This window comes from Tyto alba, unplaced genomic scaffold (genome assembly GCF_018691265.1).
Source record: "Tyto alba isolate M040663 unplaced genomic scaffold, T.alba_DEE_v4.0 Super-Scaffold_20000042, whole genome shotgun sequence".
NCBI classification, from domain to species: Eukaryota; Metazoa; Chordata; class Aves; order Strigiformes; family Tytonidae; genus Tyto; species Tyto alba.
The window spans coordinates 4,517,564-4,543,554 of record NW_024881293.1 but is presented as its reverse complement, the minus strand read 5'-3'; the positions used below and the strand labels follow the sequence as shown (position 1 = coordinate 4,543,554).

The window sequence follows — 25,991 nt, the reverse complement described above, 5'->3', positions numbered from 1 at the left end:
ATTCATGAGTAGATGTCCCAGTGTTCACGTGCAAGACATCAGAAATGCCAGATCCTGGTGCTCAGGAAATAATTTCAGCTTCTTCAGCACAAAGGCAGCAGGTACCTTGGAGAACCAGCTTGCAGGGGAGGAGATAGCTCTTTGGTTGCAGGCTTGCCTCCTAACTGATAACAACGTAGTCCTGGCCAACTGAAAGACAGTAGCTTTGTACAAGAGCACAGAAAAGCCCACTGTTTGCCTACACCCAACATAAAGGTAGGATGCATGCATTTAGCAGAATGAAAAAGCCTCCTGCAACTACAGTTACTATTAAAAACAGTTAATGGCTACTCATTTCCTACTCGTTTCTCCTTTCACTGGAGTAATTTCTTAGTGAGTAAACCTTAGTAGTTGAGCAATTAATTGTAGAGTTGCATTGTGAGTGAGGCTACAGTAGTTTCTGCCTCTTACCCTTCAGGATTCCCTAGCTCTTGGGAAAACAGATGAGGAGGCACTGAAGCACTTCAGACTGAAATTTAACGAAGCCCTGCGAGAAAGCTGGAAAACCAAAGTGAACTGGCTGGCACACAATGTATCCAAAGATAACAGACAGTAGAGGAACATCAGCCTGCACACTTGCTCCAAGAGAATGTAATACCTGCACTGAGTCCAGCAATTGTAGACAGGTTTTTAAAGACTGATGAATGCTGCCATGTTGAAGATCCCCCACCTGCATTCCCAGAGATCAGACATTTCTGCATGACTGAACAATTGGACTGTCATCAGCTGCATAATCATGTCTGCTGTAGAACTTTGGGGGACAAGGGAGAGGCGCGAGGCAATAAAAATACTGCATACAGTGAAAGGTAGGTAGATGTACTGGACCCTTAAGAACTTGTTAAGCTTCAACTACATCTTCTAATGGAAGAGTTCAGGCAGTTGTAACATCCTCCCAGTGTGTTAATGTGTATATTATTTCGATTTTCTTGAAAATTTAGGTGAACACTGAGAACCTACTATGTCTGTAGCTTTTATACTATAGCCCATCTTCTAGGTCCCCACCATTACAGCTCAGAGGCATTAACTTCACCACATGATTGTTCTGCCTGCCCTGTTTCAGTGTACACCAAGGTAGGTCAGCTCAAATCACCACTGAAGCTGATTTGGACAAATTGTTTTACGCTGCATTGTGACTGGGTAAAAATATCCATGCTGTCATCTTACTTTCTCTCTGCTAGAGAGGCCAAAGTGTTCTGAAACTGAACTGGAACGCAGCTCTTGCTGTCAAAAAACTGATGCCACGGGAACAGGCTTGGATCAGCCAGCAGGTTAGGTAATTTTGTTTGCTTTCCCAAGTCTGACCTTAGCTGAGCCTCAAGCAGTTCCCAGGTTGCTGCGTTTATTCTGGTTTTAAGCCTGAAAACGTAAGATTGCATTTTCAAAACTGGCAAGTAATGTTGGTTGCTACGTGCACCTCCCGCTGGGGTACATTAGAGCCGGTTTGCACTCGGCTTCCCTGCAGGATGGGGAGGCAGGGCCCTGGCCTACACCTGCGTGAGCGCTGGGATCCTGCCCTGTGCTGCCAGAGTCAGCTGGGACAGATGGTGCCATTCTGTGCCTAAATTATGTGGCCAGTCTGCTGCCTTGTGTAAGGGCAGAGGAGTGCCACATGAGGAGGTTTGACTCCAAAACACTTACTGTAAGTTGCATCTGAGTTCTCATCTTACAAATTTCTTTCTTTCCACACTCTTCTTCCTTTCAACCACAGTGCACGAGTCCTTGTCTGTTATTAGAGCTGGTGTGCAAAGACTGTGTCTGCACAGGGGTTCAGCGGGAGAGGGAGCTGTGGTCATCTGAGCTGGTACCTAAACCAGGACAAACTCTCTACTCCAGCCTCCTCCTGTTCTCACCACTGCCTGCCTCCTTCCCAGCTCCCACGAGGTGCTGTCATCAATCACCAATTCCTACGCTTGTCTCATTTTTGTCTCCTGCTCATGTCCCCACCTGGTGAGCAGTTCTGAGCAGGGGTGTTGCGCAGGGACAGATGAGCAGGAGCGGCTGCTGCTCCTCGGAGCCTCTCAGGAGCAGGCTCCAGCCTGCGGGTCCTGCTGGAAGATGGGTGCAGTGGTGTGGTTCGTACCTGCTTCCTTTAGCAGTTCCCCAGGCTGCTTCCTTCCATTTCCCCAGGTTCTCCACAACATCAGGCTCCTATGGAGGTGCTACCATTCCTGCCTTTTAAGGAATAGTCTAATTTTCAAGACACCCCTGAAGCTGAATCCTGTATTTGATATGCCCTTAACTAGGTTGAGTGATTTTCTTTTACTCACAGAACTATTTTTTAAACTCTCTTACTTATTCCTACTTAGGTAAAAGAAACAACAGGCATTTCAGATCCTCTTTCTCAAGCGACAAGAGATGCAAGTATCATCGAATGATGGACTGCGCTCTCATGTAAATTTAGCTTTCATGTCTGGTTTAAAATTCCCACAAACCCAGCAAGTCTAGGATAGAGACTGAACTGGCCTGTAATAAATTATTCTTAATGAAACTTCCCTGTCAGAGGGTAAATTTGATTTGATAGCATTTTTGCATCCAGCACATAGGTACAAGTCATTCCTGACTTTCAGTTCTTTTTAATACTGCAAAATGCCCTGTACTTTAAAAATTAAAAGTCGGCTGCCCCATACTGGCTGTTTAAGTCCACCTTCTTTATTTTTTCAAGAGGACAAGTTCAAATACATTTTTCTTCATCACTGCCTTAAAGTAACTTCTACCCTAAGTAGAAATGAATAGTAGTAATAAATAATACTAGGTGTGGTCAGTGAATGGAGTATGAAACACCTTTAATAAACCCTTCTCTCATTACCTTTACATACGAACAGATACTAGCAGATTGTAGTTCAGCATTATTCTGTTAATTTAAATTCTGATTTAAAGTACTTACTATTTCTTTTCATAAAAGATGTTATGCTATGAAGTCTGTTCTATACTATTTTCTAAATATTAATATAAACAGGTTGCCTCTCATAGAAGAAGCAGTTATACAGAAGACAACTCATTGTAACTTTACATAACCCTCCGAGATCCCCTTTTTCTACACCTTTCAAATGATACTGTATGGGACTGAGAAATGGCCAGAACATTTCAAGATAGAATGTCATGTACCCTTCCAAGTGATCCAAATTACTTATGGACAGATTTTTCTGTAACAGTTCTCCAGCATACTGTTTAATAATTAGTACTGAAGGTATGTTTGCAGCAGGCAATTGTTTTTGCTGTACTTGCTCTGTTACAGACCCTACTTAGCCAGAACCAAATGCTAGCTCCAGGTCTTCCTGTAGCTATGCATTTGACAGTAACACTAGGAAAACAACAGTGGGTAAATGTGTACAGACTGACCTGCAGGAAACAAAACACCATCTGGACTGGAGACAGCACTCTAGACCTGCTCCTGCTTCTAGAAATTAGACTAAAAGAAACGTCCTGTAGTCTTTGGGTATTGTCCTGTGTGAAAGATGAGCTCTCTGCAATGTGCTTTCACTGATACAGTTTTCCTGAGTCTAGAATATTACTCACCATTTTCCTGAACGGAACAGCAAGTAGTGGTCTCGGGTTTCAAATAAAATCTTAGAACCATGAATCCGTATTTTTAATTAGAAATATAGTAGTATAAAACTGGCCAAAAAATTCTGAGTGTAAACCATCAGACATGTTTGGGGTTTTTTAGCTGTTTTAAAGCACCATAAGGATAACTTTCCTTTCCTGTGCCAGATCCTATAGCCTCAAGCTTCACAGGCTAGGAGGGTGCTGGCCATCACAATTTAAATCAGGAGTAGGAAGATGCCTGTATCTCTTACAGCCAATTAAAACAAAAAAAATCTATTACTTGGACAAATGCTGAAGTTTCCATGGGGTAGCAGGTTACCACATGCTGGCTGCTCTGCACCTGCCAGTGAGTCTGTGCTTGCACAGCGCGATGCTGTTCTACGCCAGGGGTGCTCACCTTATTTTTAGGCCCCCCCAGGAAAACAGGTCCTGTGATGCTACTTCCCAGTTATTATGCAGGAATAATGCACGTAACGAGTGTCTGGTAAACACCCTGTTTGTGCATCGACCCTCTGGGTCACCTACCCTCTAGGATGATGCCTTCACAAGGTTTCACCATTGTCCCCTAACAATTTGAGGCCAGCTTTTGTAATTCTTTGAGGTTTTCTTAAGAGCCAGATGTGTGGAGACCAAGCATTCTGCATCCAAGATTAATGGAATATATAGAAAATTGGCCACAATCATGGAATAAAGGTTGGCAGGGATTCTGCTGAAATACTAAATAGGAAATGCAAAAAGGGGGAACAGGAACCCAACACTCAAGCTCCAACAGTTGTTTTTATAGCAGAAGAAAATACTGCAGGATTTAGAGCTCTCTGCATGCTGATCAGTGAAAAAGCAATACTGCACCCGTCTGAGTCACTGCTCCTGCAGCAGGGAGAGGCAGGCATTTGTGACCATTTTGTGTTCCCTCCCTTGGGGTGGTATGTCCAGATTGTGTTGGCTTTCTCAGAGTTCCTAGAGGATAAAGGTTGCTAGTTCCTTCCTCCCTGAACTGATTAATGGAACAAAAAGTATGCAAAAATATCAGGCCCCCTGGAAGCTGAGATGCACTGAAACCACACCAACCTCATCAGTGGTTTGTACATTTGTGTGGAAAGAACATGTGAATGTAAAAGCAGCTCTCTTATATTGCCCCAAAGCAGCAGTCCAGGATCCTGCCCATCACACTGCAGCCAGGCAGCCTTACCTGGCAGTCTCCTCAGTCCCTCTCGGGTCCCTGGATCGCAGACGCTCAGCAGGTCGTACCTGCAGCTGGTGTTTCAGGTAGTGCTTCCAGAAAGCGCAGCCCTACTACAGTTTTACAGAAGTACAAAGCAGCAGTGGCTCGTGTCATCTGTCCTTCAATTTTAGAAGTGCAATAAAACAAAGCTGTAAGAGTGTAAACTCGAACTGAGCAATTCTAAAGGTGTTTCTTAATTCAGCACAGTTTTACAGAGAAAATTGACTTACCTGCAAGAAGTAAAAATATCAATGAATCAAGTAGACCTTCTTCCTTGTACACCACAGGAATAGCATCTTGCACAAAGCTGATGGCTGCATGGGGTCACAGAGCTCCAAATGTACAAAGCAGCAGCTCACCTGATAGTTATCAGCAAGTTCAGTTGTACTGAAGATTGAAAATTAAATCACTTTCAAAAACATTACATTTCACTATAAATAAGTAGTTTCTGATTTTATAAATATAATCAAAATGATACCCCTTTCTATTTATTTAGAGATGTTTCTGTGATTATTTTTTTTTAACTCTGTACAAACTGATTGTGCTTATTCTGTTGCCTTTGAAAAAAAAAAAAGTATTTTTTTAAGCCAAACCATGGTTCTGTAAGGAGAGAGTGTTTACATGTCTAACTTGTCAGTTGCTTTAGGTACGTGTTTTGTAAGTCAGAAAATAAAATTATTGATAAATTGTAAATACATGCTGCCAAAGTCCTTTTGTGCTTGAGAACTGAAACCAAACCAAAACTCTTCTACTGCCACCAGCAGAGGCAAATTAACACACAGTTTATATAGCTTGATTCAACTTTGTTCCATTGAGTAAGAAATAAATGCAAACAACCTTTAGAACCAGAAATTTATTGTAGCTTATAGACTTTCCAAACTGACCTGTTACCAATATACACATCTGAAAAGTTATACCCACAGTGGCTACAAACTGCATCAGGACGTTTACAACCTTTCAGTATTACCATTAAGTCATGATCAGTTTTGGTCTAAAATACAGCAGCTACAGCAACAGTATATGGAAGGGTAAGTCTTCTACACATTAACACAGGACAACTGTCAGACATAAGTTAAAAGTTTCCCAGTTTACTTAAAACTAGCAGTTATATTACCACGTAAGTAGTCAAAACCATTTCCCCATTGTAGAAATCTAAAATTTTACATAAAAAAAACAACCCCCCAAAACAGTAAGCTAGTTGTGTGGGTTCTCTTCCCTGCTTCCAGGTCCATCTACTATTGTTAAAAGGCACTCCGCAGTTACGCGTTACCCCAGATAAAACCCACCATCAGATCCCATTACACACATCTCTAGGTGAGAATAGGTCTGCTCTGAAAAATCAAAACTATAGAAACATTTGAACCAATCCTTATCTTTTATATCTCTTTGAATTATGACCCTTTGGCTTGCTTGTTTCTCCTCTAGCATGCTTACCCTGTGCAACACGTCCCTGCTGTGTCCTCTCAGCCACGCACTAGCCTGCGACGAGATGTGTGGTCTGTGCACCCGGAACAAAGGCACACTACATACAAGATCAAAAACTGGAACTTTGCTTACCGTGCTGAGGAGTGAATGGAGTCCTACTCTCCTGTTACAAGCAAAACAAGTTTCTCTCTTTAATCCACCTCCAAATGTAAAAAGTAAGCAGATACTCATTATTCAAGGCTCTGCATTAAGACCAAATAAAGTTAAATAAACAAGACCTGCCTTACAAAAAAAACAGCACTCTCCACCATGGGGTCATAACTTACTTTTCGTACCTTTCAGCTATTTCTTTAGAAAAGTCCTTTTCAATTCCAAGCTAGAACTTTGATCAGAAACAACCAAAAATCATCTGGACTTGAAATAATATTAATGTGATTCCCAAGGTTTTCTGGTTGGAAGGTTTATGCTATAGTTTTTCACCAGCAGGAAAACACAATTACTAAGTGTAAACAAAGGCTTAATACACCAACAGTCCAAGTTACTGTACAAGGGGCTACAGGGAATGAGCAGGAGTGTGTTTAATAGAAATGGTATCAGCTATGCCCCAAACCCTCCCGCTACCAAATTAGAGAAACTGAACAGGCCAAAAAAAAAAAAAAAAAAAACCACCACCAAAATACCTCTCTATGGAGACTGGTAGCCAAGGTGCACAGGTCTCAGGCTTTCCAGCTTCAGTTACCCATGTAGCAATCAACTAAATAAATGAATAATCCACCCTGTCAGCAGTATGAACAGACCATCACTGTACTACAGGCAGCCTCACTGTAATTAATAGGAACTGTGGCAACACACCACAGCAACAGCACACTAATTTGCCCACAATCCAAGTAGTGTTTTTTCCCAATAATTTAAAAGCCCTCATGCCAAGACTTAATTGGAAAAAAATAAAAAAGAAAAAAACAGAAAACAAATAACTGTATTGCACAGGGCAGTTGAACCTCTGCAGAGGTTCCTAAAGCCTCTATAATTTCTCACCAGCTTCTCTGTTCCCTCTGCAAAAATAAAGGAGATTAAACAAAAGGAAGAAAAAAATTAAAGAGAGCGGGGCATGAGCGAACATGGCAGTCAAGGCCAATGACACTGTATTACTGAAACATCTACACTAGATAACTGTGCCCGTGCTCCTGCTTGCAGTAGTATGAGACTCGTAATATTTATTTCATGCTGCATGATTTTTTACTTTAGCATGTTTTAAACCCCAATCCCTGTTTTCACTACCACAAATGACATAATTACATAATTCCAATATATTTACAAAATATTAAAAAGTCTGTTAATCTTCTACATATTAACCTCATTCTGCCACTTTACACATGCACTAATTTGGGGAAAAAAATTAAAAGAAATCAACAGGCTGAAAGGAGCAGCTATACCCTTTGTCAACAAGCAATCTTTGCATCTTTTAGAAAGAGAAAAAGGAACAAAGCCAACTTTGTTTCACTGAGCAAAAAAAGACAGTTCAGAAATTCATGTGCAATGGCTACAGATCTGTAGAGTCACTTAGCTGAGATGACATGAAGAAAAAGTGCAAGGTGGTTCCTCACATAGCGTAAAAAAAAAATCCAGTCACCGAGGCATGGCTGAAGGAAAATAGGTGCTAACTACAATTCTAGAAACAGCATCGGGAACTAGCTGACATAACACAAACACAGGGATGTGTGTGGGTTGAATCTACTGGCCAGAATGATTTTTTTTTTTTGTTTTTAAACACCATGAATCCTTGGTAACAATGGAGTGTATTACAGTGGAGTCTTCTAGAGCAGAAACATAAAGACAAAGGGAACAGCTAGAATCAATAACTGAGGGTAGAGTCATCCCATTCCAGCTGTTGCTGTCTATTAACATTCTGTTGGTCCTCCTCCTGCTCTCCCTCCTCCTCCTCACTGCTTTCAGACTCTGCACTAGTGATGTCATCTTCTTCTCCATCTTCACTTTCTTCTTCCTCTTCTTCCTCTTCCTCTTCACTGCTGTGTTGATCCTCGTAAGTCTGTTAAGACAGAAATTAGCTGTCAATATACTGGCTGCAACTTTTTTTATTCTTTTGAATTCAGGCACAAGGCACTGTATTGAGAAAGAGCTGTTACGGATTCCTTACTGGTTTCGGAAGTTCAGCGCTAATTAGGCAACCAGAAAACAAAACAAAACAACAACAAAAACAACCCCACAACCCCCACCCCCTAAAAAAACGGGAAGTAGCGCTCCTTATAATATCTTTGTTACATTGGTACCAATCCTGTCACTCAAACTAATTCTGAAGTATGATCCAGTACTTCAAATTCTACTGGAAAAGAATCTTTCCATAGGGTCACACAAAGACCACTAACATTGCTTGTCTGTCTTGTTCCTGATTTTTCTAAAAATTCCGATGTCAGCCACAGGAGAAGGAAACATCATAAACAGATGTTTTGACAATAAATTCTTGCAACTCTGAAAACAGCTGGTTAAGGTAGCATGCAGCATGACAAACACTCCTGACCTGTAAAATCCAATTACATATCATGAAGCTATAACCCATGCAAGATCCCAAACATAACTGCTCTTGGCATTTGTCACTTCAGAGCACTTGTTAAAAATTGACAGTTAATGTCTACTCTGTGTTCAGTGGTTGGTTTTGTTCCTCAACTGTCTGTGTACAATCATACCCATTACAGCTGGAAAAAGGCATTGTTTTGTTACATGCTGAGACACCAGTTTTACCTCCATGGGGTTCACAGTGATGGTCAGAGCAGAGTCATCCCAGTCCATCTCATTTTCCTTTCCAGTGTCCTGGTCACGCATCGTTCGCTGATGCGCAGCACGGATCCGGAACACTCCCAGAATAATCATAAAAACCAGGAAACTAACACAGACTACAATCACAACAGTGGCTGTACTTGGAACAACTGCAACAAGAAAATACAAGGAGGTTTTAGATGATATCAATAACTAACTCTTATACAGTGCTAACTACTAGTCCTCTGTTCCCATCCCCTGCAAGAGGGAAATGGCATTATACAAATATTATATGTAGCTACAGAGAGGCAGTTTGTCTAAGGCCACTTAAAAAGTCAGTTGGAGAGTGAGAACTAAAACTTAATTCCTTAAGTATAATTATATCAACCTGAAGGATTGACAACACACGGTAAACAGATTCCACCACACACACAGACTCCTCTTTAAAATGCCTGTTTTTCTTCCTCTCTTGCACCCATGCCAAATTAATATAATTAAAACAGAAAGGTCAGATACCATGACTCATCAAGGGAATAACGCTGCCGTTCTTTCTTCATGCCATTCAGAAGAAATATTGTTCCAGTTCCTCACAGGCCTTTATCTAGGCCTCACAGTCCCCTCAAGACTAGCACACCTCCCATTCTCCAATGTACACACACCAACAGAAAGCTCTCCTGCTGGCAGGAGAAGGTACTTCACAGTAATTTCCACTAATCCACTACTCCCTGCCTGGGCAACAGCAGAACAGGACCGAGTAGCTGCTTAGATTACTAGTCCAACACACTGGTTTAAAATCTGGAAGAAAACCTCTCTGCAGCAAGAAGTCTCTGTGACATTTTAACAGCAGCTGATATTGTAATAGCTGAACTTCGGTGACTGAGAAGTTTTACCTGAAAATGGATGTGGGTTAGCTAAGTTGTGACCAGAGAGATCAACAAATGTATGATGCACTGGATGAACAAACTGTGGTTGCGCAGCTATGTGATTAGCATGTTCTACTGGGTTAGCTGTGTGGATAACATTCACCTGGGAACAAAAAGAAAATGTTAAACTCCAGAAATGCAACAGTTTACTTTTGAAGAGATAGAAAGGAAGAAAAAGAAAAAACTGTAACTATTTCCCAGAGCAGGCATCCAATTCTCCTTCAACACAGCAATGGCTTGTCTGAGGGAACAATCATCCCAATCACTAGTGGCTCGTATGTTACAGCTTCTTGTCACAAACCCCTTCCATTTCACAGCTCTCAAATTTGTTTTAGTTAGTCAGGCAAAGTTGTGTACAGACACCGGTTTTTCAGAATACAACAGATAAAGCCAGTTTATTATCAACTTTGGTAGCCAGCGATCCTAATCCTGAAATTAAAAGTATATACAAAGATATGGAACACATTAATTACATTTTCTTCGTTCCCATCTTCCTTACTCTGCTGTATATCTTCAGCTAACAGCAAAGAAAAAAATCCGTATTACAGTCAAAGGGTTAAAAAAAGCCCCGTGTTCTTTAAAGTTGAACCCACAGTTGGCATAGCTAGCTTTTAGGTACAACCGCAAGCTCATCATTTGCACAGCGTATTTCACACTTCCTTGCCAAACAAGCAGAGCTAAATATACCACTCCTGTGGTAGAACACTGATATAGGGTACCTGACCAGCTGCACAACAGGAAGGGAGCACATTTACTACAGGAAGAGGAAAGCATTTGCACTTCAACAGTTTGGTAAGATCCCAGTTCAAGCTCACAGAATTTCCTCAGGAAACAAAACCACATTACTTAACATAAAAATTTCTATTCTGCAACACAGGAGGCTCCCCAGCCCACCGTAACCACCTAACTAGTGGTTAATACAATTAACTTTACTATCATCCCCTTGGTCAGCTTTAAAAATGCAGAAATTCAAGCTCGTAGCTGAAAGATGCAGAAATACATGACAGTTCCTCTCAGTGTAACTTCACACTCCAGCACCTGAAACTTCAGTGCCCTTTGTTATTGCCTGCTGTACCTCCATATATTTGATATAAGCACACCAAGTAATAACTAACCTGTGCTCCACTGCAGAGGAAATGCAATTTTAGCCTGTCTGTGCTCTTACATAAGCCCTTAGTATCAGTGATTTAAGCATCACACAAGCAAAACAGTAAAGGGCCCAGCAGAATCCTAGAAGTTATACATGAAGGCCACTCAAGTCTCTCTGGTAGCACTACTCTTACTTTATTTGCTAGTTTTTTGCTAAATTAATACACTGTCTTTCCAATTCAAACTTTTCGACCTCACACTTCCATTAGCCATACTATTTCTTCTACAACACAAGTTTCACCTCTGTTTAGGCAGCCTTATTTAAAGCTGAAACATAGGATTAAGAACACATTTATATATAAAATACAGCCTCAAATGCACACATCTACTAATATTTATTTACAAGACAAAAATCTAAATCAATAATTGATCAATTATCTATCAGTTGAGGTAACAACTTCCATCCTCCTAGCCATCCATGCTCTAAAACTTCTGAGTGAGCAAATTAGGTTACATACCTCCACTTTAAACTCATTGCTGACATAGCGGCCATTAAGCTCAGAACAGACTAATTTGAACTTTCTGTCAAAGAGAGAAACAGTGTGCCAATTTCTGTAGTGTATCAAATGCAAAACTTCCTCATAACTAGCCATAGTATCAACCCCTGTGGAGAGAAATAAACAAGTAAAACAATTGCTCTGCAAAAGACTAGTCCAACATCGTATACTCAACAAATACTGATCCTTCTCTGCAAGTTTTCTTGGCTGACAAATTTTGTTAGCAGAAAATAAGGTAACATCATAGGCACACACACATGTGGTGCCACTGAAATTCTGTGGATTGATTTGGTGGTAAAATCCTAGATCCAGTTAGTCTTTAAAGGGATTTTGGGAGGCTTCCTTTCAAATACATTAACATATTCTGAATACAAAATAGAAAGGAATGATGCATGCTCCTAGGCACTGGATTATCTGTGCAAGGAACAAGCCTTTTCTGGGGCAAAGTGTACTTCACTTCCACAGTGAAGAAGTAACCTGCAATTTGGGACATGAGAGAACAGAAAGGAGGTTCTAGAATTACTTATTTTCTAGAATCACAGCTTTCCACAAAATAGTTGTAACACCTCTGAGCTTGAAATTCTGGTCAAAAAAAGAAGTATTTGGAGTAAGGTGTTACAAACCATCTCTCTAGCACACTGTTCCTGTTACCACTGTCTTCAGACCCTTGCTACAGACAGACCAGAAGTAGTAACCCCTACCTGTGATTATCATGCCCAGGTTGGAACTACTCATCTCAATACCCTTCTGCTGTAATCGTGTCATGTCAATCTCCAGGCTTTCTTGCTCCTGATTTAGTTCCTCTCCTAGCACTGTCACCTCACACGTATCCAGGTTATGCATGATCTCTTCAGACACCAAAGACTCTTGTACTAAAAAGCAGAGAAAAAGCCAAATGGTAAGCAGAAACAAAGGTGAAGTAGACAAGCCCAGAAGCTATAAAATGTCACATGCGAACTCAACTCTTCCTCCAGAACAACTATTAAAATCTGGGCTTGAAGTAAAGAGAGCAAGTATTCATGAAATAATGACTACAAAAAAGCCAACACAAAATACAAACAAGGGATATTTACATGAAGATAATGGCCTGGGCTTACTACCATTTCCAGGTAAATTTTGTTAGCCCAGAGCAGAGTATCTACACCTTCTCACAAGATATATACACCTTCTTTTCCCCTACTAGAATCTGGAGAAATCCACACCTCTTTGCAAGAGGAAGATCATCCAACATGATCACTGAATGGGGTGGGGTTAAGCAACAGTCCTAGGCAGAAAAGGATGTTACCTGTAGGATCTTCATCTCCGTCTCCCTCTGGCTCCACCTCCCGTGTAATGGTGCTTATTATGCGAAGCTCAGGAAAGAGGGAAACACCTTCAGAACTCTCAAATTCTGAAGCAGAGCGGGCAAAATGGTTGATGCCACTAAGGCTGATTTTTGGTTCCTCGGGTTGCAAGACCATTACATATCCCTCCACAGAAGGAATGGAGACACAGGCATCTTCGTGGAAACACCTATGAGATACAGAAGCAATTTTGCACAGTCAAGGAGGCTATTTGAAAGGGAGGCACAATTATGCAGAGTAATTGCTTTATACATTTTTGAAAAGCTCTGTCTCAGACCCAAGAGTCTTAGATAAATTCAACCACCACGTTGGAAAGTAAGAATTCCACACCAAGGGAACAATCTTCCAATTAATTTTTACTTACAGTTAAAATTTGGCCCCATTTCCTATGCTATGACTAACAGCCACAGATAACACCTTTCATGAAGGCTGGGATATTGGAGGAATACACTCACAGCACACTCTTACAGTAAGTTTCTCTCTCTCTTACACACTCCTTACTACATTATTCTCAGGAAGAAAACAGAGCACTAGTGTAGGACGCATTTGCCTTATTCAAACATGCGATGATTACACACAGCATTTTATCCTTTGTTTATCACAACTCAGATACATGATCACTGTTCTAGGCTTCGGTATCACCGTACAGTGATGCAGTATTTGAGCACTAGGACATACTTGACAACACTGGTTATTTTAAGCCTCCGAATCCCAGGTGTTGGGAACTGGCGGGAATTCAGGTAGGAAATGTGTTGCATGGCCTTATCAACTCTGTCTATATCATCCCCTTCTAAGGTCAGTGTTGACTGACTTGGGTTCATGTGGATCTGAAACAACAGAAAAAAAAAAAAAAAAAAAAAAAAAAAAAAAAAGAGATTAACCAAACAGTAACATGATCTGGTAATTAAATCTGGAAGTTCAGCACTGCTTAGCCTAGTAAATGCTAAGATAATTACATTTGTATTCAAAGCAACAAGGCCATTATTTACTGACCTTGTAGTACAATACCTTCCCTATTCACTTCCTTATTCACGTGGAATATATTTAGCGTTTTGTTCTTTAAGAAAAAACCTAGGCACTTATCACAGTTTTGATGTGAATATTCTAGTAATATGAAAGAGATAGCTAATATAAAAGAGAAATTTAGCCCTCTTCACACAACCTTGCTACTAAAAAAAGGCATGCAAGTTAGTCTCATTCTACTAAGCTGCTTGTTAAGAATATCTACCTCTTATTAGATAATGTGCTATAGCTGGTAAAACAATGAGGCTTACAAATATGGAATTTCTCTTCAGGAATTAAAGAGAACACAGTAACTTTCATTCTTAGACTCCACTAAGATCATGACTATACAAGAAATATTTCCTGGTTTTCATGTAATTTCAGTGCAAAATGTCACAATAGATTAGCTTGTTTTCTTTGGGACTGACCTACTAACTCTGCCAGCAAAACTTGTAACTGTTATCAGCAAAGCAATATACATGCTTCCCTTTATTCATATGCAACTTTACCTTCACGCCTTTGCCAACACCATCAGCCATCTGCAAATCCAGTCCCTCTTTGCAAGTGTATAGGCAATCTATCACTTTCTTGTTTTCAAGTTTACCAGAACGAATTATCAAACCTGCCAGATTGCCTCGGAAAAACTGAGCCATGTGGAGTTCACCACCTTCATAAAGGGAGGAAGAAAAAAATCTTTATATGTTTTGATACTTTCCTCTTTTCTTCTTCTGTAAAACAACTACTATGCCTTCCAGTACCACAACATATTGTATACATGCAGGTTAGTTTTTATCCATTCTGGGTGTTAACCTTGTGATTACATTCAAGCGTAAAGAATTAAACAGTTCACCATGCACATGGCCTTCAAAACAGGTGTGGCCATCTTGAACTGTGAAACTAAGGCTATTATTTCCATAACAAACATTTCAAAATAAATTGCCCATACAGCGAGGTGGTGTTCATCAGAAATGAAAGACAGAACCAATGAGATGAACTATGAAACCTGAACCTTCATGGTGAGGTAACGCCTCCTACTAGTCTGTTCTCTACAAAACATGCAATGCCCATCAGGATAGAAGACAACAGCATCTTTCCTTTAAGTGTTCGTTATCTACATCTAAACCGATCATTAGAGGCTCTTTTTACACTAAAAGGACAAAAACGTCACAAAGTGATTCAGCTCATCAAGAAAAAGGTGTCTAAGAGTTAACTGCTCCCCTCCAAAGGTATCTTCTTCTCTGTATGGACTTACAGGAGCTCGTTTTTAGATATCTGAGTTAAGACTGATAAATTGCAACCCAATAAACCCCTTGTTGCTTAGATTTTTTTGAAGATGACGTCAAGATGACCACCTAAGTCTATCTTGCTAAATCATGGGGGCCACAGACCACCACCCTGACATTTGTACTTCAAGGTCATCACTTACTAAGATATCAGATTTTTAGAAAGATATCTAAGCTTGTTTTAAATATTCTAAGTGGTAAACAATCCGTAACATAACCTGGTAAGATTTTCAGTAGTGAATTGTCCTGTTACAAGTTATTTAATTTCCAGTTTAGATTCGTACAGCTCCAGCTTCTAGCCCCTGGATACTGTTACCTCCTTGCCAAATTAAAATGTGATGCACAGCTAGAAACCTCTTATCAATTATATCTAGACCATTCCAGGAATTCTTAAACTTTACAGAAAGAGCACAGATCTTGAATACAATTTTAGAAATATACCCTAAATTTTAAGTGTCTCAACTCAAGACACAAAGCCACTAAAAATTTCTAAGAAAATAAAACCCTATAACCAACCTGAAATACCTCGTAGCCAAAGATTTTATGCCCATTCACTGTAATTAGAAGTTTATATCAATTTCTAATTGAGTATCCACTGTAAGATACAAGTCTGTCTGAGTTATACATGACCAACCTGATCTAAATATGAAATAGGTCTTGCTTTGAGTGGGGACCAGAGCTACCTGACTTTCAGAGGTCCTTCCCCACCTACTGAACAGTTCTGTGATACACACACATACCTACATACATATATATATATGTATATTTATATAGGATGAGGTGCATTTGTGTTTTAACAAAACTGGATGAAAGAAATTATAGCTAATATTTTGATATTTTACATCAGCAACTTATTGTACACCACTTCACTGCAATCACATTGGTTGCAGACTTGTACATGGATGTGCATTTGGGTGCAACAAAAAAAAAAAAAAAAAAAAAAAAAATCAGCTGATGAAGCTCTGGAAATAGAAGCACAATGAAGAAACAAGCCTAGGAGAGGATTATGTGAAGGTCAATGGCCCGAATGCGATGCCTGCATTTCATGCTGCGTGTGAGATGAAGCAATGTCTTGGCATAAAAATGAAATAAAACAGTAGGGAAAAAACTCCAGCAACCTGCAGAGGTCTCAGGCACAGTTTCATTGTCATTTTCATTTCCTGTATATTCTGTAGAAAAGCAAGACAAAGAATAGGACAACAGGGAAAGGACTAAGTAGTTATAATTTTGCAAACTCTCTGATCACAGAAAATTCACAGCAGCACTTCCCCCAAAACGTCTGCTTATACTCGACCCAGCTTCTCAAGGATTATGTGTTCTTTCAAACACTAATAGCTGCAATGCAGGGAAGAAGCATTACTGTGTCATTACAAGAACATAACATTCATGACAAGACAACCTGAAGAGCCCCACATACAAGCTGCAGTAAAAACAGTCACGCTGGAGAACACTTTAACCACAGATACCCAACCTCACACAAACCACTATTAGTAATGAGATACAGGTCTATCAACTGGCTCAATTTATTTTTCTCCTCTCCCAACTACTAAAGGGGAAAATAAGGTGAGAACCAGCCTATATCAGCAAATCACCAAAAGGTATTAAATGCTGGTCAAAAGCGGCCATTACCAACACAGATTTATCACAATTGTAATAGCGTAATACGTATTAAGCAGTCAATTTATCAGGTGGAAGAGTCCGGGGATGGAGGGGAAGCAGGAAAACTGAAAGGCAGCTTTTAATTTTTTAAAAGAAACGTTAAAAGAACTTTTTCACAAGCATGAAATCTCTCTCTCCTTAGAGGTGAGCTGTTTATGTAAATCAGAACAGCCTGATTCATTTTAAAATTTTGGTAAGACAAAGAGTATTAAGCACTAACTTCACTCCTTTGTTATACTTTTCTCCCTATGGTCTAGTACCCCTAAAAATCAGGCATTTGGTGGAAATTTTAAAAGGTAGCACCTCAAATTCTTGTATTCCATATTTTAATGCTCCTACTTCAGTCTGCTGTCATTAAAAATAAAATTAATGTCAGAAGAAATTAAACAGTCACATAGTGGTGCCAATATGAGAGCACAGAAGTTTTAAAACTAAATGTATATGCTTTTGTTAGGATGCAGAACATATATGGAAACCATTATACAATCCATACACTTAGCTGGAACAGTTACCAAGCTCTGGTTTCTTGAAAACTAGCCAATATAACTACCTTTTGAGCTAGAAGAGATATTGGGAAAGTCACAGAGTGAGATGAATTATGGAGAAAAATAATTATATGACTCAAAAGAAGGGACAACAGAATTAATTTAGCACTGAAATAACATTAATACTGAAAGACAGTGACCTTGTCACAAAATAGTACATTTGATGGAGAGGGTATCTTGATATTTTAACCTTCATTCACACTTCAAAGCCTTATAACTCAAAGAGAAAAGAGACACTGTAAGACAGAAGATTGCTAATTTGATTAAAATATCTCAAAGCTTTCCATTTGTCATTCATTCCCAAGCGACCTCTATGCATTACTGCAGACTGCAGCTGGAATCTATATTCTGAACTACAATAAAACATGAATTATTTAACACTGTTTTATCTCTGACCAAAACCATTGTCTTTATACCAGCTAGAGAGTAACTTAATCATCAAGCAAACATTGCAGTTCAGGACTATGAAACAAGAGTTTTGTTACAAAGAACTCTGGTGATCAGCCTCCGTGTTCAGATGCATTCTTCTTCTCAAGCTTTGAAGAGTACGTTTCACAAGTATTACAGCACATGAATCAGCATTTTACAGCTTGCAGAATATCATGTTTAAGCCATAGTCTGCATACAATAAAGCAGATGCTTTTATGTTTATTTTTATAAGCAGAAATGGTAACATATCCAAGAGCACCACTGTGTTGCTTAGCTTTATTGCCTGCTGGTCACGCTTCCATTTATGAGAACACTTTTTCTACAATATGCTTTTCAACCTACTTGAAATTTAAGTGTTCTGCTTAGTCATCTGAAGTATATGATGTATTCTTACAACTGTCATTAAAAATAAGCTCTCTATATTCCCATGGTTACCACAAAAATCACTTTGATGGAATGCTGCTTGGTGAGTAGCTTCGTATTTCATACACACCTGTGGCCTATGAGCAAAAACACTCTCGTGGAAAAAATGACTAAAAGAGGAAATATGTGATTCTAGTTAGGAGAAAACTCATCTGCAGAAGACAAAATAAGTTATCTTTCATGCACTAAAAGGATCAGTATGTACTTCTAGGCGAACCACAAAGATTTCATTAAAAAAAAGCTAACTAAAAGTATTAACAATTGTAAATAGTTACCTTGCCAACATGCTCCAACTACTAGCTGTGTCTCTATCTTTGAAGGATGAAGTGGATAATCTTCCGTCACTGGGAAAGGATCATACGAAACACCGTCTACATAAAGAGTTACTGCAGGAAATTCAACACTGAGGACATAATGATGCCACTCTTTGTCACACACCTGAGTAAAGAAAGTTTCAAAAATTCTAATTTTTTTTTTTAAATTACAGTTGAATAACTTATCTGATGCACATTTTGCAGATACATAAATGCAAACATACCGACAACCTATAAGCCTGTATAGACATACTTTATGTTTCACACACATGGCACGCATCTGAAAAAAGCAAACCAACTGTCAAACACTTATCAATAGTTTTTTTTCTTATATTGTCAACATAGGAAGCTGCATGTATTTCTGTTCCTTTCATTTTTATAATATCTAATTTCAAAATAGGTATCTTACATGCAAGCACATTCTGAAATACTCTTATAATACAACATAACCTGACAAAGGACCTGTGTTTGCCGAGAGGGACTGTTTAGAAAAAAACATGACCATTTTGAATTGAAAAAAGCCTTCCATGACAGAATTCTTTACAGTACAAGCTGATTAGTTTGTAAACAGTCTTTTAACAGTCTTCCCATAAGGACATACATGGGCATTTTGCCATTAAAACTGTATACATCAGCCTACACAGAAAACAGGATATAATTAGATATATTAGAAAGTAACTCATTATTAGGTAACTGGCAAAACAGACCTCTAATAGTAACCTAAAGAAAATAAAAGAACCTTTATAAATTTACAGATAATATAGGGTTACTTCATCACTCAGATCCAGGGGGCTAAAAAAGTACACAAAACATTTAGTCCCTTCTGTATCCCTTTTCACGATCATAAAAACATAATGAATTCATAGAAATAAATTCTGCAGATCTTAGTAGGACCAAAGTGAAGATTAGTTATTACAGCCTTCACTTTCAAATTTAAGATAATTAAGAATACATGACTGAAGGAATACAAACTGACACAACTCCTCTCTTTAAATAGGAAGCAGAAAGTACCTGCATCCCTCAAGAGACCTATTCACTTTATTTTTGTGGAGTAAAATCTGATTAAGAAAACTGACTTGTAGCTACTCCTTGCAATATGCAAGAAGTCACAAATTTTATTTCAGTGTGAAAAAGGATTAAGTTTTTCTGTTATCCTATTAACACTTTGATCTGCAAAAATGTCACACATTCACAAGTACATTAATGCTATAAGCAAACTGGAATTCTTCCTGTTTTCTCATGCACATTACCTTACAGTGAATTTGGTGAAGGTAACTGACATCACAGCTAAAAGACTGACATTGTATTGTCACACCTAAATCCATATTTTCCTACCTCTCAGGACAGGGACTTGTACTTTATTTCATGAGTATCCCACTGGGTTTAATAAAACCACTGAAGCAGTGTTTTATATTTGACATGAAAAGGTATAGTTGAATCTATCTCTTGACACCTGATCACAAACAAAATAAGTATTGTTGGGTTCTGTGAAACGTGACATCAGGAGTCTGGAGTTGCAAAAAGTACTTATTAATAAGAAGTATACTATCGGGGAGTTCAGTCTCTGATCGTTTTAACTGAATTCTAACATCCTACCAACTATCCTTCCAAACTTACTTGATTTAGTTTCCAGTGAAATTCAGCAGGTTTATATGTTTTTCCCTCTGAAGGATCTTGGCGGAAGAGGAAAACAAGTCGGCAGTTGTGCACATAGAGTGTGTAGTGGTGCCGATTCATATCTGCACAAGAGTTTGAATTAACATTATTATTTTCTGAAAACCTTAAGAACTCCACAAAATTCACCTGTTCTGTAATTTAATACATAAATCCCCAAGTAGCTGATAAGAAGAAACAAATGTAGAAGTAAATTAGGCACGTTAAGAAGAATGTAAAACATTTGTAATAGTAGTTAGGGCAAAGATACTTGAAGAACCCATGAGTAACACACTGTACAATAAATAGACATGTCTATCTCCAAATCCAATCTAAACCAAGGCACAGAACTGAATACTCACAGAGGTAAACCTGTCAGCAGGAGAAAGTTATATTTGCAAATAGAGAGCTTTTTGTCATAAATGAGTAGCTTCTACCACATCTAATTACTGTTTTGGAACATGTAGACGTGATGGCAGGTGGACGTGCCTTCCTAGGAGAAAACTATGTAGTTGTAACTCTAAAGGATTTATCATTTAAGATAAATACAAATGTGAGATGCTAGAGAAACAGTTAATAAGAAACATTTTAGCTACATCATCCATTCCATGGCATGGATGAGTCAGGAAAGCAGGGAATGAAAAAATACCAAAATCATATCAATCTTTCAGCCTCACAGCATTAAACCTGACTGTATTGTTCCAGGGGAATATATTCAAAATTGCCTCTCTCCAAGAAACCTAGTTCCAGTCTTTTAATACTGTATAATATACCACTGAAATGAAGGCAAATGATATTTATACCACCAGAAACTATCTATCTCAAAAATTATATGGTTAGGTCAAACCAAGGAATAAAAAAGGGAAACTTGTTTGGAAGGTCTGCTTCTCATGTACTTTAAACAAGGAAAAAAACGTATTTAAAATTTGTCTTTTTTCTCCAGTTCACTTCCATGAATCCAAAGTTTTGGGTTTTGATTAACAGGAATGGGTGAAGGTAGGGAAAAAGAGGTGAATATTTGTACCTCATTCTGAATGACAGTCACTTTTTTCCTGCACAAATAAATGCTTTTAGGATATTACAAATACTGTTAAATCTTTCTTATTTTCAAGTAAAATTTTAAAAAATTCAGTGCAGTTTCCTTTGAAAAAAAACCCAGCATTTTAAATAAATTATCTTTCCAATACACTGAACAAATCCACTGCTCCAGCTAAAAAGACAAGAACTTTTACTGCCATTAGACAGCAATTATGGAAACAGGGTTAGCAGATTTCCTTCTTATTAAATAGCATCTTCAAAATGATTGTATCTGTAGCATTCATAGAGAGGGGAATTATGTACAAGGTGAAAAAAAATTCATCACTGGAGAAAGAGAAGTTATCTCCTCCTAGGAAAAAAAGATACAGTAACAAACGCTGTCACTAAACCTGATATATGTATCTTCATGATTTTAGGCAGCATCAAGAATAAGGCTATCTTTGGAGATGCAAAACCGAGACTGCATTGCCAGAATAAGTCATCTACCGTGGCAAAAAAGAAATGCGTAATGTAAATTGAAATAGACTCAGAAAAACAAGTCTGCCTAATCTGAAGCTAGATAATCTAAAATCATGCCTATGGATAAACACAATAAAGAGTGACTTTTACAGTCCATTTCACTTCCAAGAGAAACATAACCTAGAGAAAAAACATTTATATTTGAAGTATTGACAAACCTGTCTTGTCTGAATTGCACAGAATTGTCTCTTTCTCTTTGGTTCCAGGCCCATGCCTCATCCATACTGAAATCGTGAAGGGCTCTTTTAGATTGACTGTGACAACGCCATCTGGAATCTTCACAGCTTGTGTGCCATTAAATTCAAAGACTTGGTCACTGTCATGACCATTGTCAGTAGGAAGTCCTATTGTCCAGTTAGCAACACTACTTGGAGGGGGAAGTAGCTCAGCTGTGCCAGAAGACGCACCTACAATAAAAATGCTCAAATGAAAAAAAGGTAGAAACTAAAAAGGTCACCGCTGGTTTCAAAGCAAACTCTTTTTCTAAGCATTAATTTTTCAGCACTGACTGTTAGGATTATGCACTATCACCACACATCAAGCAATTCTCCTTTTAAATAATGTGGCACTAATAATAGACACCTAATATCACAACTACTTACATATATTTAACTTCTAGGTAGACAGCTAATCTCATTGAAATTGTTCTGTTTACTTTCTCTACAACTGTAGGACCTTATTTTGCCTCTATCTCAGGAACCATTACATTAATACCACTTGTCCCTCAGGCCCATGAATGTGATGCTTTTCTCTTGACACTATACTAGTTTTAAGACTGATATCCACCCAGTTGAAGAAGGCAGCATAAGCATCCCCCCCCAGATTACTGTCTAATAACATCATAGTCAGGAGCCATGATACCAAGCAGGTACTAGGCTTGCTGTGTTTTTCCCCACTTCAAGCCTAAATCATTAATGTCACAGTGACCTCATCAGGGAATAACTTAGGAATTGCTTGGGTCTCTAGCATTACACCTTATTCACACTTTCAACTAACTTCAACTGAAGTTGAAAACATAAATCATCAGTGAGAATTTGTCCTGTAATCTCAATTCCTCTGTATTGATACAAAAGAGTCATAAACTTTCCATAAGACCCGTGATTGCAGCATACATGGATGCCAAGGTGCCCTTTATTCCTAGGGCAAGCACAGTATAAATTTAAACGATGCAAATAAACTGGTTTTTCCAAACCACACTTTCTTGGTTTTCTCATCTACTTTTTCACAACGTATTTCTTACTCTGCATTCTTCACATCCATCATGTCTCAGAAAAAGAGAGAGGTTTTAAAGGCTATACCGTTTTGTACATGCAACATTATTTCAGCTCTTAAATATGAATGTCATGTGAGGGAAATTACTAGTTTATATAAGCTAGTGGAGAGGCAGAAGAGATTCTTTACTGCAATTGAGAATTATTTTAAAAGTCACCTTCAGCCAATTTCATGCTTTTTATTGCCTGCTAGGGAAAAGGCTAGAGGAAACTACATGCAAATGAAGACTGTATCTACTCATTCATTTGTGGTCTAACACAAGATTCAAAGAAAAACTAATACGCAGGAGAGCACTTTATTTTAACAAAAGCATTCTTACCACAGAGTCTGTGAATGGATTTCTCAGAGTAGGTGTCTCTATCACAGCCTTTACCAATATGGTTGGTTTCTAGTTCAACCGTTGCTTGAACTGAGGTTATTGGCTCATCACATGTCTCCAAACGCATACCAGGGAAGAGAGCTAATGAACCAGTACCAGGCTCGTATTCTATTCTTTTGCTCCAACCTGCATATTTATCCAAAGAAACAATATTGAAAATCTCTCATGTTTAAGTGAAGGTACTGATAAATGCTAAAAGCAGATAGGAAGGAGATCAAACTAACCTTGCCAGCCAGGCTTGCATGTAGGCTTAATGCTAATTTTAACCAACACATCCTCAGCAGCTCTCTTCTTCCCACAGTCATACGCTGTTACTGTCAGTTTATACTGATGTTCTTTACCATAGTTTAACTTTTCTGTGTTTTTTATATAACCTGGCACCAAAAAAAAGCAATCATCAGACATCAATACCTACTCATTTCTCAGGGCCATTGCCACATTAAACACATCCAGGTACCCCCTATGTACTTCATACAGGTACCAAGACTTTAACAGACACACCTGCAAGTGAATTACCCCTCAGTATTTCACTTTTTAATGCCAAACATCAGGCCCAGATCCTTAAAAATTACTTAAAACCAGAGATGATCACATATACTCAAAATAGCAGGTATGTACTTACCAGGCTCTTAACAGTACATTGTATTACTCAAAATGCTCATGAAATGAAACTGATACAGAAATTGTTTGGCATGTGCCAGAATTCTAACTTTTTCTAAATTTGCACACCCATGAAAATTATCCATTAGCAATGTGGGTCCCTCAAAAACTCAAACTAAAGCCCACTGAAAACTGTTTTGCTTTGCTTAATCAGCTTGCTTGAGCCCCCAGAGGTGGTCTGTAGATTTTGAAGGGTCCACAGATCACTGGTGGAAAGGAAATGACCCAAACAAATCACTAGACTTCAAAACCAATAACCATGATACTGTAATCTCCAGAGCCATCTCAAATGTGAAAAGCACACACCCTATTAAGAGCTGGCTTAAAACGTAATACAGCTACCATATTTCCTTTATTTTGAGAAGCATTTTACAAGAAACAACAGACATGCAACACTTCATCTGCTCCCTACATCAGTAGATAGCACATGGTATTGGCATTGAAAGAGATCTCACTTTTCACTACCAACTCAAACTGCTGAAGAGAACACCTCTGTTTAATTATGCTGTAGGAAAAGGTTAAAACAGGGTTGCTGCAGTTTTATGATGACCAGTGTGAAGTCCTATTCTTAGGGTGGCAAACTCCAGTAATTCCCACTCCATCTCACATCATATTCTTACCATCTTTGTCAATAGCAAAAGGTACATCCGGAGTTACAATTTCATAACTGCAAATCTGGCTGAACTGAGGTGAACAGTCTGCATCCACTGCTTCCACTTTCAGGATGTTGTCATACCTCTTCCCTTCAATAACTGTTGCCTTGTATGATTTCTCTTTGAACACAGGAGCGTACTCGTTAACATCGTTCACCTGAATATGTACTGTTGCTCTGGAAGTAAAACAGAAAGGTCAGTTTTCTATATACTGCAAAACCCCTATACGTGCAAGGAATTTGATAAAACAGCTCCTTCTTTTACAGATGAAGCTATCCTTCAGAATTTAAGCTCCTGGAAAGAAGCGACCAATAAAACTAACAATCTCAACTACCCTAACTAAGAAAGCAGTGGATGTTTTTCCAGTGTGTTGCTATGTAATTTCATGTAGTTCTAGGTCATTGCTTACTAGTGCTATTCATTTGCAAATGTGATTCAAACGTTTGTATTGGAACTATTAAATTGCTGTCATTTTACAGAAATACAAAATACAGCTGTGACAAAATAGGCTTTTACTTCTGTTAAAACAGTACAATCCTCCTAGTTCTTTCTTGCTGTCAGTATATGATATAAACACCCAATTTTTACTTTGTGTGAACAAGAATGACAGCTAAGAGTGGTCTTAGAGACCAAGAGCTCAGTCAAGTGAATTTGATTAGCTTTCTTTTGCTAATAAAGTACTGAACTGTATAAGTCAGTGAAAACTAGCTTATTTCTTGGATGTAGGAATGAGAGATCAGACAATTTAAATGGAAGAATCACAGAAGTGGAAGACACACTTTATTGCATCATATAACGAGCTACATAATCCTAAACAGATTGCATCTTGAATTCCATCCTTTCATGCCGGTCACTTATGGCTGGTATATATAGAGTAAGAAAATAATGTAGTTTCTGTCAATAACCAAGGAGAAAAGGTGAATAACAAAGAGTATTTGGAATGTAGAGTATTTGGAATGTAAACTAATAAAGAATTCTATCACTACAGTCCTTCCATAACAGCAAAAGTTTTCTAATGCTTCTGCTAATAAAATCAAAAAAGTCTTTAAGGTTTTATTTTAGCCTATGTGCTAAATAAATGCCACAAAAAAACCCCAGCCTTCTGTACCAAACACACTTTATATTCTTGACTTTAAGAGCTAAACTCCAAGATGGTTAAAAGCCACAAAAAAATAAAACTGTCAAACATGGGCCAGGGAAATTTCAACAGTGGTTTGTAGGTGCAGATCTTGGAAACTCATCATTC

General features: G+C 38.6%; 2 protein-coding genes across 9 annotated transcripts in view; one reads left to right on the top strand and one right to left on the bottom strand.

The window, feature by feature from the left end:
* Positions 1 to 5,500, top strand: part of PIK3CD (phosphatidylinositol-4,5-bisphosphate 3-kinase catalytic subunit delta) — a 33,375-nt gene extending 27,875 nt beyond the window's left edge. For all 5 annotated transcript variants that reach the window (XM_042794143.1, XM_042794146.1, XM_042794145.1 and 2 more), the window contains one exon: positions 458 to 5,500. In XM_042794143.1, coding sequence (XP_042650077.1) covers positions 458 to 595 — 138 coding nt within the window. In that variant the 3' untranslated portion in view covers positions 596 to 5,500. The remainder of the gene's footprint in view (positions 1 to 457) is intronic.
* Positions 5,501 to 5,645: 145 nt separating this feature from the next.
* The window catches only part of CLSTN1 (calsyntenin 1), a 41,550-nt gene continuing 21,204 nt past the window's right edge, over positions 5,646 to 25,991 (bottom strand). For 2 of the 4 annotated variants that reach the window (XM_033007801.2, XM_033007802.2), the window contains 15 exons: positions 24,713 to 24,921; positions 23,657 to 23,806; positions 23,373 to 23,558; positions 21,940 to 22,188; positions 20,189 to 20,310; positions 18,533 to 18,695; positions 16,320 to 16,370; positions 14,428 to 14,585; positions 13,595 to 13,743; positions 12,859 to 13,085; positions 12,275 to 12,445; positions 11,535 to 11,680; positions 9,895 to 10,030; positions 8,990 to 9,174; positions 5,646 to 8,279 (listed from right to left, as the gene is read on the bottom strand). In XM_033007801.2, the coding sequence (XP_032863692.2) occupies positions 8,085 to 8,279; positions 8,990 to 9,174; positions 9,895 to 10,030; positions 11,535 to 11,680; positions 12,275 to 12,445; positions 12,859 to 13,085; positions 13,595 to 13,743; positions 14,428 to 14,585; positions 16,320 to 16,370; positions 18,533 to 18,695; positions 20,189 to 20,310; positions 21,940 to 22,188; positions 23,373 to 23,558; positions 23,657 to 23,806; positions 24,713 to 24,921 (2,497 nt within the window). In that variant the 3' untranslated portion in view covers positions 5,646 to 8,084. The remainder of the gene's footprint in view (positions 8,280 to 8,989; positions 9,175 to 9,894; positions 10,031 to 11,534; positions 11,681 to 12,274; positions 12,446 to 12,858; positions 13,086 to 13,594; positions 13,744 to 14,427; positions 14,586 to 16,319; positions 16,371 to 18,532; positions 18,696 to 20,188; positions 20,311 to 21,939; positions 22,189 to 23,372; positions 23,559 to 23,656; positions 23,807 to 24,712; positions 24,922 to 25,991) is intronic. The other 2 variants (XM_033007803.2, XM_033007804.2) reach the window with 1 other exon arrangement.